This window comes from Rhinolophus sinicus, chromosome 3, assembly GCF_057876585.1.
Source record: "Rhinolophus sinicus isolate RSI-liver-muscle chromosome 3, RSI-T2T, whole genome shotgun sequence".
Classification (NCBI taxonomy): Eukaryota; Metazoa; Chordata; class Mammalia; order Chiroptera; family Rhinolophidae; genus Rhinolophus; species Rhinolophus sinicus.
In genome coordinates, this window is record NC_142503.1 from 63,708,854 (window position 1) to 63,726,389 (window position 17,536).

At 39.2% G+C, this 17,536-nt stretch overlaps 1 protein-coding gene across 4 annotated transcripts in view; it reads left to right on the top strand.

Annotated features, from left to right (window-relative positions):
* The window catches only part of RHOBTB3 (Rho related BTB domain containing 3), a 77,489-nt gene that overhangs the window by 22,499 nt on the left and 37,454 nt on the right, over positions 1–17,536 (top strand). For all 4 annotated transcript variants that reach the window (XM_019727889.3, XM_074328687.2, XM_019727888.3 and 1 more), the window contains exons 7-10: positions 4,331–4,443; positions 7,383–7,503; positions 12,168–12,341; positions 14,883–15,049. In XM_019727889.3, the coding sequence (XP_019583448.1) occupies positions 4,331–4,443; positions 7,383–7,503; positions 12,168–12,341; positions 14,883–15,049 (575 nt within the window). The remainder of the gene's footprint in view (positions 1–4,330; positions 4,444–7,382; positions 7,504–12,167; positions 12,342–14,882; positions 15,050–17,536) is intronic.

Genomic DNA, 17,536 nt, shown 5'->3' on the forward strand with positions numbered 1-17,536 from the left:
AGGCGAAAGTGGATGCTCAGAGGTTGGGTGTAAACTAAGTGAGCCTCAGAATAGCGATTAGAGGGTGGCGGGGCATGATGGCAAGGAGAGCTTGCTGACATGCAAGCCCTTGGCCGGCCACGGCTCAGGCTTCTTCATCTGACACTGATCTCTCCTTGTATGTCATGGCCCAGCAAGAGGTGGTGTCAGGTATGAGCAGGGCCACAGGCCATTGAGCAGGGAGACCCTGATGCTCATTGAGGAGAAGGAAACATAAATGCTTCAGTAGGCACCTACGAATTTTTCTTTAATTATTTACAGAGTATAACTTCAGACTCAAGCAAAAGTTATGTTATGTGTAAGTTATGTTTTAAAAGATGCTAAAGCTGTATTTGCACAGTAAAGATTATTTTAAAAAATACAGAAAATCTATTAAGAGACAAAAAATCAGCCAGATCCCCACTCTCAAATGTCAAAACATTGATTGATGTGTTGTTTTACCCTTTAGTCTTTGTTTGTAAATTGGTTACTGCCTTTTTAAAAATATTTTTTATCAAATCAAACAAAATATGTTAAACCTACATTTTTTTTTCTGAGAGACGTCAGTAAAGAGGCCAGGCTCGTGGGCTTTTTTTTTTTTTTCCCTTGTTGTTGAACATTTGAAAACTTCTGAACAGGGCACAGGTTTGAAGACTCAGTTATGTAATGTTTCCTCCCAGAAGCCCTGGCCTACCCACAGTTTATGTGAGAGGACTGTCAGGACAGGGGCTGTTTGTGCTCTCATCAGCTGGGTTGGGAAAGCAGAGGCAGAACTCCAAGACATGGGACACACAGGAATACGTGCCCTGAGCGAACATGGGCTGAAAAACCATAGTAACCTAGCTCCTGCCTTTAAAAAAAAAGAACCAAATTACAAAGAATATCTTAATTTTATTTAAATAACGTACTCTTTTTTTTTTTTTTATCTTCAGGAAATTGAAATTTTGTGTACAGGACAATTGGGTCTTGTATTTAGGAAGGGCCTGTTTAGTAGGCTGGTTCACACGTTATACCTATATATAAGGTTTCAGTTTATTTTCCTATTCAAATTTCTGAGTAGACCCTGTGAAAATATGTCTGTTTTGTATATGTTAATTTTTCACTGGATAACAGGTAACACTGCATGATATGTAAATACTTAATGACTAACGCTAAATAAGGAGTAATCTGAAAAGTGAGGTAGCTGTTTCCTGGTCTTCCTGGAGTAACCCTTAAATGGCATACAATTGTAACATTCTTACACTACTCCATACAGTCTCTGTGCTTGCAAATTCCTGAGTCACAGGATCTCAGATGGTTAGGAATTGAAATATTTGTAAAAACCTCAAGAATTTAGCTTTGAGCTCTTCCTGCCACAGATGGCCCTTAGAATTTCACACCACTCATTGAAATGCGGCCAGGGTAAAGCAGTTTGCATACTGTTTCCCCGAAAATAAGACCTAGCCGGACCATCAGCTCTAATGCGCCTTTTGGAGCAAAAGCTAATATAAGACCGGGTATAATATAATATAATACCGGGTATAATGTAGTATAATATACATAATATAATAATATAATATAATACTGGGTCTTATATTAATTTTTGCTCCAAAAGACTCATTTAGAGCTGATGGTCCAGCTAGGTCTTATTTTCGGGAAACATAGTATTCTCTAGCTCTGTAATTATTCTGTGGCATGCTCTTTTCTGCACTGCATAAAAACTTAGTTTAGGACACATGAGTTTACCATCTTCTCTAACAGCCTAGAAAGTAAATAAATGCTCAGAGAAATGAAGAAAATCCCAGTCAGTTAACGCAAGACGAATAAGTTCTAGAGGTCTGCTGTACATACAGCATGCCTATTATTAACAGTACTGTGTGAACACTTAAAATTTTGTTAAGAGGATAGTGTGCGTATTAAATGTTCCTAGCACAATAAAAAAAAAGAAAAAAAGGAAATCCCAGTCTAAGGGTTAGTGTCTTATTAGGATCTAAAGGTGTTAAAGGTGATTTGATTAGCATTTCTAATTATGCAAACAGCCCAAACAATCTATCTTTGGAGTGCCCTTAGGAACTAGTCTTACTTTCATTTTTAGTTGTTGGATCTTTCTCTGTCCTCAAACAGATCAGTGGCCTGTAGGGATTTACCTGCTTCTAATCCCATATATTTATTGATGCTTGCTTTCTTTCAAGTAATCTTCTGAGTGGAGATACTATATAGGTGTTCTTTAGTTAATGTAATTTACTTTTAAAAGACAATGTCTGTGCTTTCCTTTAACATGTGTGAAAGTAGACAATTAAAAATACCTAAACCTACTGTTTGCTACATAACACTAACCCTGGGTTTTGACAATGGATGAAATGTCTAAGGGAAGAGGAGTGGTCATCAGCACTCAGTACACATTGGAATAACCTAGGAGGCTATTAAATTTGATACCTGGGGCCCAGCACCAGAAATTCTAATTCAGTTGGTCTGAAGATGAGACCACCTCTGATGGTATTTTATAAAAGATTTCCAGGTAAATGTAATGGACAGCCACAGTTGAGAATCACTGGCATAGAGTAAATTTTCTTGATTTGGTGTCCCTTGGCTTCTAAAGGGTTCTTCTACTCCTGATAGTTTTGTGTAGACTTTAATGTCCGTGTCTGCATGTGAAGTGTTCTGGAGAGACAGCCCAAAGAATTTACCAGATTGTGAAAAGAGTATGTGACCCTAAAGTTAAAAATCATTAGTGCTGGAAGAGGTAAACAAAAACTATAGACTACATACATTTGGGAATTTCAGGTAGAAGGGGAGCTAACAGTAGGGTCAGAAAAAGAGCGATCAAAGGTGGGGAGAATTGTGGTGCGCTGGAACCAGCTGGCACCAGCTCATGAGAACTGATGGTGTTTATTCCCAAGTCCGTGTTCTGCGATGTCTTATCGGTAGCTTGAATTTGGCCCTGGTGGGAGTCCTTATGCTGTAGAAATAGCAAACGCCTCAAATCAGGGCTTTCCTTCTTCCTCCTCATCCTTCCAGGATGCACTGTAGTTATCATGAAGGTCTGGGGAAAAGGTTAAAGATAAGCAAGAGTGCCCAGAGCTGCAGGGCTCCACTGTCATGAGATCTGAGAGCTGCTGAACTGTCAATCTGACTCTTCAGATTAGCTTTGGACCTTGTTAGTACAGACTGGCTGCAATTGCCTGATCTCATTGGTTCAGTACATGTTTATTATGTGCCCTCTCCACGGCCCAATATCCGTGAAGGCATCTAACAAATTCTGGATACATGAAGGGACACATCAGAAGAGAGAGATTGAGAGCAGATAGAAAAGGACCCCAAGTTACCCAGAGAGGTGAAGTGACTTGCTTAAAGTTAAACCAGTAATTAATGGCAGAGATGGAACTAGAACCCGGTCTCTCAACTCTGCCTACCCACATTATACCTTTTTGAATTATATTTTTAGGAGTTAGAACTTTCTGAAAACCATGGGATGAATGGGGGCAATCTCAGAATATCATGATCAGAATTGTACTTTTGGAAATTTATCAGCATTGAGTAATAAGACAGATTTGATAAGAAAACAGCCACTAGGGAATCGGGAGGCTGCTGTAGGCCAAATGAGATGAGTGCTTGAGGAAAAGGGAAACGTTTGCTGACCATAGAATAGGAACTCGTAAGACCAGAGGAGAAGGGGCTGACAGAGTGTGAGACAGAAGTGAAGTGAGCCTAGGAAGAGAGCTTGGAAGTGGGTTGGGATGAAGATATGGGGTGGCAGGGGCCAGGTAGTGTGATTTTGCTCCAATGCCACGGTCATGCAGCTCATCAGGAAATTATCGAGCTCCCTTCCTCAGGTTGGTTCTGTAGAGGTGGCTGTGGCACATATCCCTGACAATGCATGAGACCTTCTGAATGCATTCTGTCCCGACGGCCTGTTCCTCTACCTGATAGTAGTCACTGCTCTCCATGCTTAGTACGATTTGATTCAACCTTAGAAAAGACCACAGCTGCCTTCCCCGGAGTAAGTAAATAATGTGGGTGTTGGACTACTTGTGATGCGAACTCATATTCTGACCAATGCTGGTGTCACTAGCTGACCACCTACTGCAGAGAGGTGGCAGCTGGCCAAGGAGGAAGACTTCAGGTTTGGAATAATTTAGGGGAAGGCAAACAGATTTTTTTTTTTTTTTTAAAATGATAGAGCTGTTTAAATGTTTTAGTGTAATTACAAGGATATATATTTGGTAAAGAAAAATTAGGATACTAAAACAGAAGGAACATTGATATCTAATAAGAGATTTATTTTTCTTCCTGCTTTAATGGAAAAATCCAATATGTATTAATTTGTTTACAGGTGCTTTCCAGTGGGAAGAATTGGAAGAAGATATCAGGAAGAAGTTGAAAGATTCTGGGGATGTTTCAAATGTAATTGAGAAAGTTAAATGCATTTTAAAAACACCAGGAAAGGTAAGTTAGTTTATTATTAGTTGGCTTACTTTGACTTTCTCTGAATTATAAATGATATACTATGATGAATAGTATAATATGAAGTCATGGGAAGACCGAATAATATACAAATATAGTTTCCTTAAGTATATTTTCTGTCATTTGAATATTTTAAATGTAAACACGTTATTTCTCACTATCATCTCAGATTTTAATTCATGTAAGAATTAAAATCTGTGTAAGCCATGTCTTTAAAATGTTTCCTTGTGGGTTCCATCCTCTAAAACATTCCCCTGGCGCTTCAGGAATATGCAGTCTATATGGACTAAAGGACCATTGAATTTGTCCAGTTACAGATACACTTGTCAGACAGGGATGCTTTCTCCTCAAAATTTAAGTCCATGTAGTTTTCAGGAGCATGGCATCTGCATGTGCCTCTTTTAAGAGTTCTGAGAAATCTGACCAAGTGAACAGTTAAGAGTTTATTTTTCACCTACCGTAATACAGGTTCAGACTTTTTTGTATGGTCGTAAACTTGTGCATGTTAAAACGCTAGTCATTTAGATTGTACAGCATCTGTAAGGGCATTCAAAGTAAATCTGTTACATTTTAAAATAACTGCAGTACACAATTTAGCTAGTGTATTCTTATTTCAGATTCTGTGATAAACAAATTGGCTACAGTAGATAAAAAGGTAAGTTATGTTCAGTGCCTAGCAGACTATATATAGGTTTATATGAAATGTAAGAAAAAATTTCATTCATCTAATTTTTTTATACAGATGACTTTGTCAGTTCTACAACCTAAGCCAACATTTTTAAGTTCATATTTCAAAAATATAAAGTTATTTTAGCTTTTAATGAAGATTTCCAACTATTCTCTAATTATAAAAATGAACGTTATTTTTTAAAGAAGTATTACTTCCAAACATGGAATTAAGGAGCAAGACCTTTCTTCTCTTGTTTCAATAGCACCTACTACAGAAACTGTCCAGTTTCACAGGTGTATGGCAGGCAGCTCTCTTGCAATTTAATTCAAGTAAATAAGGCTTTTGTAGGAATGTTCACATAAACCTGCATTCTCTTTTGTCAAAGTTCTCTGGATTAACTTGTTTATGGACCAGTGAAAATGTATGTCCTGTACATATGTGTTCTCTCCAAACTTCTGCCCTGACATTCAAGGCAGAGTTGGCAACGGAATCTGTTTATACTGGTGTGTGTGCGTGTGTGTGTGTGTGTGTGTGTGTGTTTATTCATACATAATATATATCTACACAGTATTCATGATATACAAATGCATAACCTTTATATGAATAGTTAGGATAAAAGTGTTGCCTTTTGTTCTAAGCTTGAGCCTTTCCGTGGGTTTGCATCTGCGCACAATCATTCCTCTGAGAACTGAGAATAAAATTAATTCTTGCTGATGAAGGGGAGGCTGAGGGCTATGTAAGTCCATGATATTGAACTCAATTCCTTCCTTTGTATGGGAGGAGAGGAGTTCTTCTGTGCTTTCTTCCTGTGCATTTCTGGGGTAAGGGTCTCTGTCATTCTCTGAATATGATGCGGGGAGGTAACACTGAATTGGGAATCAGGAAATGTACATGTAAATTGTGCTGCCACGAATTATCTCTGCGGCTTTGAGCAAGTCTTCTCTGGGCTTTCTGTAAAATGAGGAATAAACTGGATGACTTCTAAAATCCCTGCCAGCTCTCAAATTCTTTGTGGTGTTTTTTGACTGTTATTCTTATTTATATGTGATAGTCCCCTGAATCCTCTCCCTCAATTTCTTCAGTGTGTATTAAGGTGTATTGTGTGTAGGGTCTGAGAGTGTACTTTATAGGACCAGAATTTGTATCTTCCTGTTTTGCTTCTCTGTCTTGATGAAGGATAGCATTCTGGAGTTATTTTCTTCTTCCTTGCGAGGAAGGATATATATATTTTTCCCCTCTCACCAAATATTTTAACTTTCCACCTTAGTAGATTAATTCAGAGTGCGGGAATAGGTGACATTTATTCTTAATGCTAAAGTTGTATGTTTGATTATTTTTTAGGGATAAATCTTTCTGTATTCCCCGGCTTGGCAAACAAAGGTCAGAGTTCTGACTGGGCTGATGTTTCGAGACTCAACAGGGGGAATGGGTGGAGGGTGAGAGAAGAGGGGCTGACCCTTAACTCTTGGGATGTCTGAAAGATGACAGGAATGATAGACAAAGCACCAAATCGTGAGTTGGCAGCAGAGGAGTGCTGGAGACTACTAGGTCCCATGGAGGCACTGTTACTGCAGACTCTGCTAGAGCAGGAAGGGGTGAGAGGGCAGGTAGATGTAGGCGTGGAGGGTGTTCTCTGGCGCTCCAGATCAGACACCCAGACAACGTTTTAGTGATGCCAGCAGTCCCTATTGTGGGTAGAACGGATGTTTAGAATCCCAGATTTGTAGATTAGGTGGAGATGAACCAATTCATCACTCTCGGGTATTTTAATAGTGACCTATCTCGTAAGCAGTAGGACATGGTGTGATAAGGGAAAAACAGGTATTTTTTTTCCTTAATTACAAATTAAATTGTGTATATACTTTCTTAATTAGTGAACAAATGAGCATGTTGAGTGTGTAAACGTAGGCATTCATATGAGGCTGGACTGCTGTTGTCTGTTTCCCAGGTGACAGAGAGCTTGGGCGGGGGACTTAGGACCCACCGATTCTCGGCCATAGACCTGAGCTGTCACTGAGCCGGTTCATTCCCTGCTGAGTGCGGCACAGTGCAGGGCTGCTCACTGACAGGTAGCAGATGTAGTTCTTGAGGGTAAGCTCCCGTGAGAGCTGTGATCAGAGATGCCACAGAGTAAGTGATCGTTATTTCTTTAGACATTTAGCACACTTTTCCGAATTCACTAGCCAGCCCATATATATGACGCAAGCTTTTCGTATAACACTTACCCTTGTACTTTTGTTTCTCCTCACAGATTAATTGCCTAAGGAATTGCAAAACCTATCAAGCCAGAAAACCTCTGTGGTTTTACAATACTTCCCTCAAGTTTTTCCTTAATAAACCAATGCTTGCTGATGTTGTCTTCGAAATACAAGGTATGGATCAGTTTTTTACAAAGTTCATTGTTCATTTTTATTGTTTTCTTACCTACCTAACTTTCTATTTCAGCTTTGACTATTTTGGGTGTAGGAATGACTATTCTCTATTGCAGGATGTGAATTAATATTGTCTGAATGTCAACAAAATCTTCCTGGGAAATGAAGTATTTTATTAAAACAAGAAAAGAAATGTGTATTTTCCTTGTTGTTTTCCCCTTTACCATATGTTTCATTAACTTTCAGCAACCAGCAAGGAATGGGGTGATCAGTAATATCACCCCATGAAGTATTTTTGTTGGTGTATTTCTTTAAGATCCTACTTTTTGAGTCATCTGAAACCAGTCCCCTTAAAATTATATTATCTCTAGCTTATTTTGTTCAGCTCTCTTCCTTTTTATTTGCGCCAAAGGAACTAAGCATGGGTGTGGGTCACGCATGGCTTACATCAGGCATCTGTAGATATTGCTGCATTTCTTCTCCCAGCTCCGAGAGGCATCAGCAGAGCAACTGACAGCTGCTTTTTCTCTCCATGGGCAAGTAATGCTGCTTGATGTTAATAAAGATGAGCTGTTTTAATGCCTGTTATTGATTATTCACTTGGATAATTTTGTCGCTTTGGTAGATTAAAAGTGTCATCTTAAAAAATGAATGTCAGATACCTTCAGTTATGCAAGAAGGATAGAAGGAGTTTCCAAAGAAATAATTATGTAGAACTGCAGGTGAGCTATTTCTAAAAGGAAGATATCATTCTTTTTCATGGTAGAAATGTATGGCAGCTAACAGTCGTTTACTTTTTACAATTTGCCCCCAGAAGGATTCGTTTGACGTTTAACTTTGGCCACTTGCCAGGACAAACAGTGACTTGGAAACTTTCCAGGGTGCCTTCTGATAAGCTACTGTCAGCACTGTCTGCAGTGAGCTTGGAACCCTGAGAATGGGATAATTAGAGTGACCTTGAAATGCATTAAAAAAAAAAAAAAAATTTGGAAAAAAGAAATCGAACAAAAGACCCAATTTGCTTATTTGCATGGGAGTCGTTAACAGCTGTGATAAATCGCATAAGAGGCATTGACACCAAACATTGTTAGTGTCACCTACTGAAATGATTTTCAAAGGGAATATGCAACACACGAAAACATATGTTATAGGAAAAGACATAAGCAGCGATGTGGAGAATCCTTTCTCCTCATAATTTCGTGCTTTTCATCCATGATTCCACCGAGGAACCCTTTTGCTCAGGCTCCCACCTAAGCAGAGGCTGGGTCCAGAAGGGCTGGTTTGTAGGCCTGTGCTGATATCCCATCAGCCGCTGCGGTGGTGCCCTTTGTAGCTTCTCCAGCTCTAAACCAAGGCCGCCCAGGCAGTCGGGAGCAAGGAGAAGCAGGAATGGGTAGGTGCAGGGTCCAGTGACAGTTTCTCTGCCATCAGCTGGAGAAGGGACAACCTAATTTCTGAAGAGTGTGGGAGGGCAGCTTGCAGTGTGGAGAAGGCAGCAGTGTCATCTCCTTCAGAGGAGGCTGAGCCTTCGGTCTAGAGCCCTAGCTCGAGGTTTGGCTTTGCATTCCAACCAGTGTGTGTCCGTGGACAAGTCATTTCACATGGCAGGCCGTAAGTTTCCTCATTTGCAAAGCGAAGATCATAAACTATATAGATTCAAAAAAGGTCCTTTTTAGTGTTAAGCTTGATGAGGTGGTAGTGACAGGGACGAGAAAGACCTAGTTAGGAGCTTGCTTGAATTTTTACTATAGGATAGATTTGGCTGTGTGACTTTACATTTCTAATCCTTTGTTTCCTTGCCTGTAAAATGGGGATACTAATTTCTACCCGGTAGAGTTGTCACGGGGATTGAAATGGTGTGTATGAAGGTGTATAGAGAGTCCTGACTGGTAGACCCTCTGCCTTCCCCCTGCAGTGGCAGCTAACACCAGTGGACTGATGCAGTGGGTCCTACTGAACCCAGGGCCTCAGCACATCCTTCTTTAAAATGTTCCAGGCCGTCATCAACAACTGGCTGGAAAGGGACATGGCATTATTTACTATCCCTGCAATAGATAGTCATCTAAAAACATACTACCACCCCCAATTTGTTGTTTGGGTTTCTGTCTTTTTCCATTAGATAATGATTTTTAGAAGCGACTATAGCAGTTCTAAAACTAGTCTTGGTAAATATTTAGACCTGATATAGAAAGATATGCGTCTCCATGTGACCTTTGAATCTGCGTCTCCTGAAAAATGCTTTTACATTCTGTCCCTGTTTACTTAAGTAGTACATATTCTAACTCTCTCTTGAACTAGGTAAGTTTACTATTTTCAGAATAAAAAAAAATTGTTTCTAAAAAAGTCCCTGTTTTAAAACTTGACAAGTGGGGTGAAGAAGGTATGAGAAATACAGTCCTTATTTTAGTATATATAATAAAACAAAGATCTTTGATAATCTATGCAAAATTACTAGAAAACGTGGGTTTTTAAATTTTGTTTTACTCTTCAGACTCTTTTTCGTAGCAGTTTCTTAAACTATAACAGCAATTAGATACTACAAAGGAAAGACACTTTAGGCCTTGACATTTTCAAGGAACATGTTTATCTTTTAACTAGAAAATTGATTTCTTTTTTCCTCTCTGAGTAATTCTTCAGCTCTATCTTAGAGCTGAAGTGTTTAGTGTATAAACACTGCATTATGTTTATTCAGCATGTTTCATACAGTGTTTATATATTTATACAGTTTATATGCAGTGTTTAAAAATATGACAGTATTACAGTTCCACAGTAGAACAATTTATAACACCAAAGCAGTAGTTTTAAAAGGTGAGAAACAAGTTGATGTTTTCTTAACTGGAGCTATAATGGCTTTCCAAACTAATTTCCAAGCTGACATTGGCTTGAAAATACTAATTTAAGGTACTGTTTCATTGCTGATTTTGTACCCATATAATCAATGCAAAATTTGTTAAAATTCCAAAGTTACTTATCAAGTCCCTTCCCCATTTACTACTTGCTTGGTATTATTGGCAAATCTTAAAAATTCCTCTGCTTAACCCACGTAATAGGTTATCTACTGGTTTGTTTGAGCCGTGCTTCTAATTTTCCTTTTCTTTTTTTCATGGTATCCTATTTAAGATTTTAAAACCTTAAAAATCCCAAGTCAAATTGCATTACCTGTTTGAATTCTTTGTTAATTGCGAATACGAATACATCTGGCATGCTCTGCGTATGGAAACTGGTCGTCCCGAAGGTGGACACTAACACTGAGAGGCAGGGAGGGGAACCCACACGCGCCCAAGGATGTCTCTTAGCAGCTGTGTGATGACCTGCGTAGTGCGGCCCTTTCTCCCTGCTCCTGTGGGAGGTGTGCCTGAGCAAATCACATTGCCGAGCAGTGAGCTCAGAACTGGTGATGCTGGGAGTTGCTTCTGAATCCTGAGGGGTTAGTGGCTTTGGAAAAGCCACTGGGCTTAGATGGAACTCTTTTATTCTTTTCTGAACCAGAAGATGTTTTGCTTGGAATTAAAGAGGGTGAAGAATCCAATGATTGTAAATATTTTAGAGAAAACTATATGCCCCTGTGAAATGAGATTTTAGGCACTCATAGGTGAAGACATTTTGGCAGAGTAGGGTCGTTTGGCTTGTAGAGTTACTGTCAGAAAGGTGACAGCTTTGATGCTCCCACTGTCTGTGGTGTCTTCCACCAAACTGAAAGCTTGACTACTAAGCAGGTAGCTTTTCCTTCTCATCTTTGTATCTAAATACTTGACACTTAACACATGATGGGTGCTCGATAATAACCAGTTGAACGGATCTAGACTAAACTGAAGGCTGGTTGTGGATTCATGGTTTGCTAAGGTGGTGGGAGTGGTGAGAACTGCTTCTCCAACCAGGAGCCCCTGGTGACATGTGCCCCTTCTGGGCAGTGCCTTGGTGTAGTGGCAGAGTAGCTAGAGAAGCAAGCTTTTACTAGAGTCAGTTTAGTTTAATGAGCTTCAGTAAAGGTATGGGCTGAGGGGCCTTTAAAATGTAAAGTAGCTCTGACTCACGCAGAAACAGTTCATTTAGGGAAGAGAGATTCCCTAAGGAGGTAGTATGCTGGAAGACAGCAGGGGACTAGGCCGTCCCTTTCTAAATGTTTCATAAGATCTGAAAGGCTCCCCTTGGCTCCACAAGAGATTCCCTTGACATTCCTTCTGGGATCTAGGGACTGCTTAAGCCAGGGATGGTTTATTTATTTCCTACAGTTTCCTGTTTCTGGTCAGGACTGTTCTGTGGGTTGGCCAAGAAAGGTAATGGTGTTGTTTCTTGGGAGGCACACGGGCAGGGTGTTGGGTGGTGGTATCACAAGACAATTGGAAAGAATAAAACGATAGATGTTGCGTTATAAATACATGAAGCAAAATATTTCATTTCAGTGTTTCTAGCTTCAGGAAATATAAACTAAGTAACAAATAATTGCCTGACTTGCAAATTGTTGGTTTCAAAGTCGACTTTTGAACTCTTTTCAATTAAAAACTAAAAAGTCTCTGAATTAATGCTCATTATCACCCCAAAATTTGGATTCCGTATTTCAGCTTAACGTGCCTAATGCAGTATCACTCTAATTAGAAAGAAAATTGCTAGAAGAAACTGTAAGCTTATCTTACTTAACTTTGTTTCCCTTTTGAACCGTGCAGGTTCAACGGTGCCAGCGCACAGGGCCATCCTGGTGGCCCGTTGTGAAGTGATGGCAGCCATGTTTAATGGGAATTACATGGAAGCAAAGAGTGTTCTGATTCCGGTTTATGGCGTTTCCAAAGAGACTTTCTTGTCATTCTTGGAATACTTATACACAGACTCTTGTTGCCCAGGTGAGCTGTATCAATGTGAGATAATATCTCACACGTCTTTCTTTTCTTGTCACCCATTTTGATAAATTGCTTTCTCTAAAATCTGTCCTTACGTGTATCAGAGTTGGCTTCATGGAATGTGCTGAGCAGACAGAGGTGGTGTTGGTACAACAATGAATTTTCAGTCAATTCAAGTGGAAGAACAGTGATTGGGTACCTCTTATGGGCCGTCAGATTATGACAGATGCTCACATACCGCAGCAGGCATCACCAGCATGGTGGTCACTGTGGGTACCCTGGAAATGGAGGTGTCTTGTGGTACCTGCTGGCTACTCCAGTTCTATAGATTGGAGCAGAGAGCTCCTTGGAGCACTGTTCCTTCCAGGAGAAGAAGAAGGGGCCCGACAACTGCTTTTATAGCTCTGAATTCTGTCTAAGGCACTTTTAGGACTTGCATTATTCTGGGACCTCCTTGGTCATCTCTTGGGCCCAGAGGATGTGGGGTTTTTTTAAGGCCTTCTTCTGACCTCTCCTAAAGGGAGACTCTCCTAAAGCTAACTTCTGCAAACAGTTTTCCTAAGATGTGTCGAATGCCCAGTGGACTGTAGGGTTTATTTCCCTATTCACTGACCTAGGAACCAACCATCCTCTCTGACAAGGAACCAACCATCTGTGGCAGCCGCAGGTTGGAACAGATCTTGCAGGTTTTCACTAGCTGGAGGCACCTTGGAGAAATTGGAAAATCCTTTCAACAGGCCTTGGAGCCTTGGGGATGCAGGCACTGTACCCCCCTTTGATTATCTTCACCCTTTGGCCACCAGATGGCTCCCACCACAAACAGCTAGAAGAAGGCCCTGTGGCTTCGTCCAGGCGCCTGAGACTTTGATTACAGAAACTGGCCAGTCACCCTCACAAATAAAAAAAGAAAACACACTTCAGACCATACCTCCCTGCAGGATTGCTGCTTGGATTTTTAGATTTGGAAGGTAGCCTATGTTTGTTATTGAAATCTCTTAAGTTTTAAACAAGTCAGGAGCCCTCTAGTCAAAGGTTTTAGAAATGCCAAAATAGAAATTCCCTTTTAATTGAATTAGTTTTGGTCTTGCAACTAGCTAGTGTATTTTAGAGCCAGTTACAGTTATTACTGTCAGACTGGTTTTTCATTTTTGCTTAATAAACATGAAAGCATTGATTCTCATCAAAATAAGAATGTTTATTTGATTATTTTGATACTGGCAAATCTATATATTAAATAAAGAATTTGACCAGATTTGAAATAATAAGAAAATTTGGTTTCTCAGTCATCCTCTCCTAGAGTAATTGGTGCTTCGATTTTTAAGTTTTATCTTGGTAATTAGAAAAAAAAGCAATAATAACTATATGACAAAGCAAGTTAAAAAATTGGTAAAAGGTGTGTGGGAAAATGAGTCAAAATTTTAATCAAAAAGTTAAGCTGGATACTGGAATATTTGCATTGGGAAAATCACAGAAAGAAAGGTAATCTATTTATTATGTTAAATATTTATCATGCACAGCGTTCTTGATTCCTAACTACAAAAGAATATTAGGAATTTAAGGAGGGATAAAAAAGAGAATTACATGAAAAATCAGACTTATGGGAAAGTTGTTTTTTTTAAAAAAAAACCCCAAACCTAGGTATTTCCAGGAGTTGGGAGGAGGGGTATGTGGGCAGTTACTGTTTAATGGACGCAGAGTTTCTGTTTGGAATTATGAAAAAGTTCTGGAGATGGATGGTGGTGATGGTTTTACAACAATGTGAATGTACTTAATGCCACTGAATTGTACACTTAAAAATGGTTGATGGTAGGATGGGGTGGGGGAATTGGAGGGAGGTGGTCAGAAGGTACAAACTTCCAGTTACAAGATAAATAAGTACTAGGGATGTAATGTACAAATGATGACTATAGTTAACACTGCTGTTCCTGTATATAGGAAAGTTAAGAGAGTAGCTCCTAAGAGTTCTCATCACAAGGATAAAAAATTTTTTTCCTTTTTCTCATATCTGTATGAAATGATGGATGTTAACTAAATCTATTGTGGTAATTTCACAATATATAAAAATCAAACCATCAAGCCATACACCTTAAACTTACACAGTGATGTATGTCAATTATTTAACTGGAAAAAATGGTTAATGATATATTTTATGTTATGTTTATTTTACCACAATTAAAACAAAACAAAGCTGAAACTAAAGCCAGAAGAAGAAAAATTGCAAGGATTTAGTTTAGCTGGCAGAAAGAATTACCTCCTAGCTCTGGAGTTGGTTATTAAAGACAATTGTAGAATCTCTTTCTCTGGAGAATGGTGGGGGGTGGAGGGGGAAGCAACACAGAGATTCACTTCTCAGTGTGAAGGCTTACATTCATTCTTATTTAAATTGAGTGATAGTTTAGAATGCTTACTCCTTCAAGGCATTTTCTAGGCACTCCATTCTACATTGGAGGATACAGTCAGCATTTTTTGTTTGCTGCTGTTGTTTTGTGTTAGGTCGTAAAGGAAATGGTTTCATTGTCCATTTTATCTCCCTTCTTGCATCAGCTGGCATTTTCCAGGCCATGTGCCTCCTGATCTGTGCTGAGATGTACCAGGTGTCCAGACTGCAGCACATATGTGAGCTGTTCATCATCACGCAGCTGCAGAGCATGCCAAGCCGGGAACTGGCATCCATGAACCTCGATATTGTTGACCTACTCAAAAAAGCCAAGGTAATCAGCCCTATGTAGCTGCTGGTTGGATTTTTTTAAAAAAAATCTTATAAAACAATTATACTATTTTTAAATTTCTATTTATTAAGAATTAGCTCAGTACCTGTCTTAGTTTGGAAATTTGGCTCAATGAGGCTAAAGTGCCCTCACAACAATTTCTGTGGGTAGGTAATTTTGAAGCAGGGTTTTTGAGCATTTCCTTTCTAAAGAGGCAGAATTTGCTGATAGGGAATTTTTTCAACTGAATGGTGACCCTTATTCGAGTCATTTCAGTTTGGTGCTACATAATGCCATAGAGGTGTTATAGGAAACAGAATTTACATTGAATTTCCCCCAAATGATCACATCTTAGGGTTCCTGAAAGGAAAAATGACAGGATTGGGGCACAGATACTGGTCAAGATGATTAGGTTAAATGGATTTATTTGTTCATTATTCATTCATTCACCTCATGCTTTGAAGTTCCAGTTGTTTGGAGGAGGTATTAGTGTATGTACTTCATTAATCCTTGCAAACTACCTTCTGTTGATCTGCCTCTCTGTACTGGGAATATACATATATTCAGTGAAAACATTTGAGTTGAGAATCAGTGCAGTACACCATGCTTTCTGGCCTCTTCTAAGCTCGGGGCCTTTTGGCTTTTAATAGTAATTGTATTGCTGCACATTCCAGGGAACAGTCAGAGTTTACACGTTCAACTAATTGTGACAAACTGTAGTTACAAAGACCCGAGAATATGAATCTGACAAAGGACTGGGCTAGGTCTGTAAATAAACTAGGTCTGCTTTCTTGAAATCTACTTCTGGGACTCTCAGACGTTGCCCCAGTCAGACATGTACCATCTCCTCATTCCCATTCTCTCTTATTCCTGGAAACAGGAAGTTTATCCTGATGGGTCCTCCAACCCTTGACTTCTACCATTCCATCCTCTGCCCTAAGACAGTTTTAGGACTTGCAGCTGTCATGACACATAATATGTACTGAACTCTCAGTAAGCTAAATCTTCCTAGGTTTTTTCACAGGAATTTATTTGATCCATCATTACAGGCTATCAGGACTGTGCAAACTATTATCTGCCATGCAATACAATTGGCTAATCCTACCAACTTTGACATCCAGAATTAGAAAAATATGGTAAATTTGTCTTCAGCCAAGTTGCTGAAATAGAGCCACATAATGGGGCAAAGGACCGGCTCTGATAGCTAAAAGCTGGCCTCCAGGTTGAGATGAATTCATTAATCAACATGTATTTTTCTGGGCATAGAAGGTGATTCATTTAAAGCATCTAGGTCATGTCTATCTCCTTAACATTTTGGAGTCATTTCTCTCATAATCTTAAGAGCATATGTATTTAATATGAGGGATAAAAACAAATTTTAAAAAATTGAGTAACCCCCATCTGTCTTTGTAATGTATTTACATTGAGCTTGGGATAAATAGCTGCTCTCTAGATTTATTTAAAAATTCTTTTTTATTCTCCCTAGCACTTTCACCACCTGCGTTCATTTTTGATGTATCATTTTAATACAGTTCCAACAAGTCTGTTAATACTTTAAGAAAATGGACCTAAGGTTATCTGCCCTTATCTTGTAGTATCTTTTTAAGTAGTGCATGCATAAGAGAACTGCCTGTATATTTGCACTGATTTCTTTAGTGCCCCCATCCCCCCTCACACACACATACTTGGTTCCTCATCAGCATCATTTATGATGCATTGTCAGAAATTCTTTCTGGTCTGTTCTCCCTGATTGTGTGGTTTCTGACTGTGATTATCCTTATTTTTTCCCCTTGAATTTTAAAAGTCTAAGATAACTCTTTTTAATTTTACTGTTTGTTTTTGAAGACTTTTCCATTTGCTAAGAGTAAGCCTATGTTTACCAGTTTTCCTCTATTCTATTCCTGATGGCCCCTAATTTGGCAGTGATGGGTCCCAGACAACAGCAGAATTTTCTCCCCAAGTTCTCTTTGAAGTTCCTAGCTTGAGGTTCCACTTCACCAGTCAGTTCATCCTGTGGTCAGAATCTAGTTAACCTTTTCCTCATTGTTTCTCTGACTTCTAGGAGGTGAAATTGTCTTTTAGCAGATTTACACTTCCAGTAGCTCTCTGAATAGTCGAAATTTCCAATAGGAGGTGTCATCTTTGCCAGTTTTTTGTTGTGCATCAGGAAAGCATCATTCAGACTTTCAATATAGACGAGCAGTTTTGATATTCTCCCACTTCTGTTCTCACTCTCCCCTAACCTCTCTCAATTCTTGACCTTGATTCTACATTTAGGTTCATTTATTTCCATCAACTTGAGCTCTTAACGTGTAACAGAGGCTTCATTCTCAACCAGATCAGCTCCTTCAGACTGAGATAGAAGTTTCCTACTCCCCTTTAAACCTTGCCTAGCCAAACGTGTGATTCCTGTGAAGTTGTATTTACTCTCACATTAAAGTTTTATAAAGTTTAGAATTTTATATCAACCTTCTTCTAATCTGGGCATTA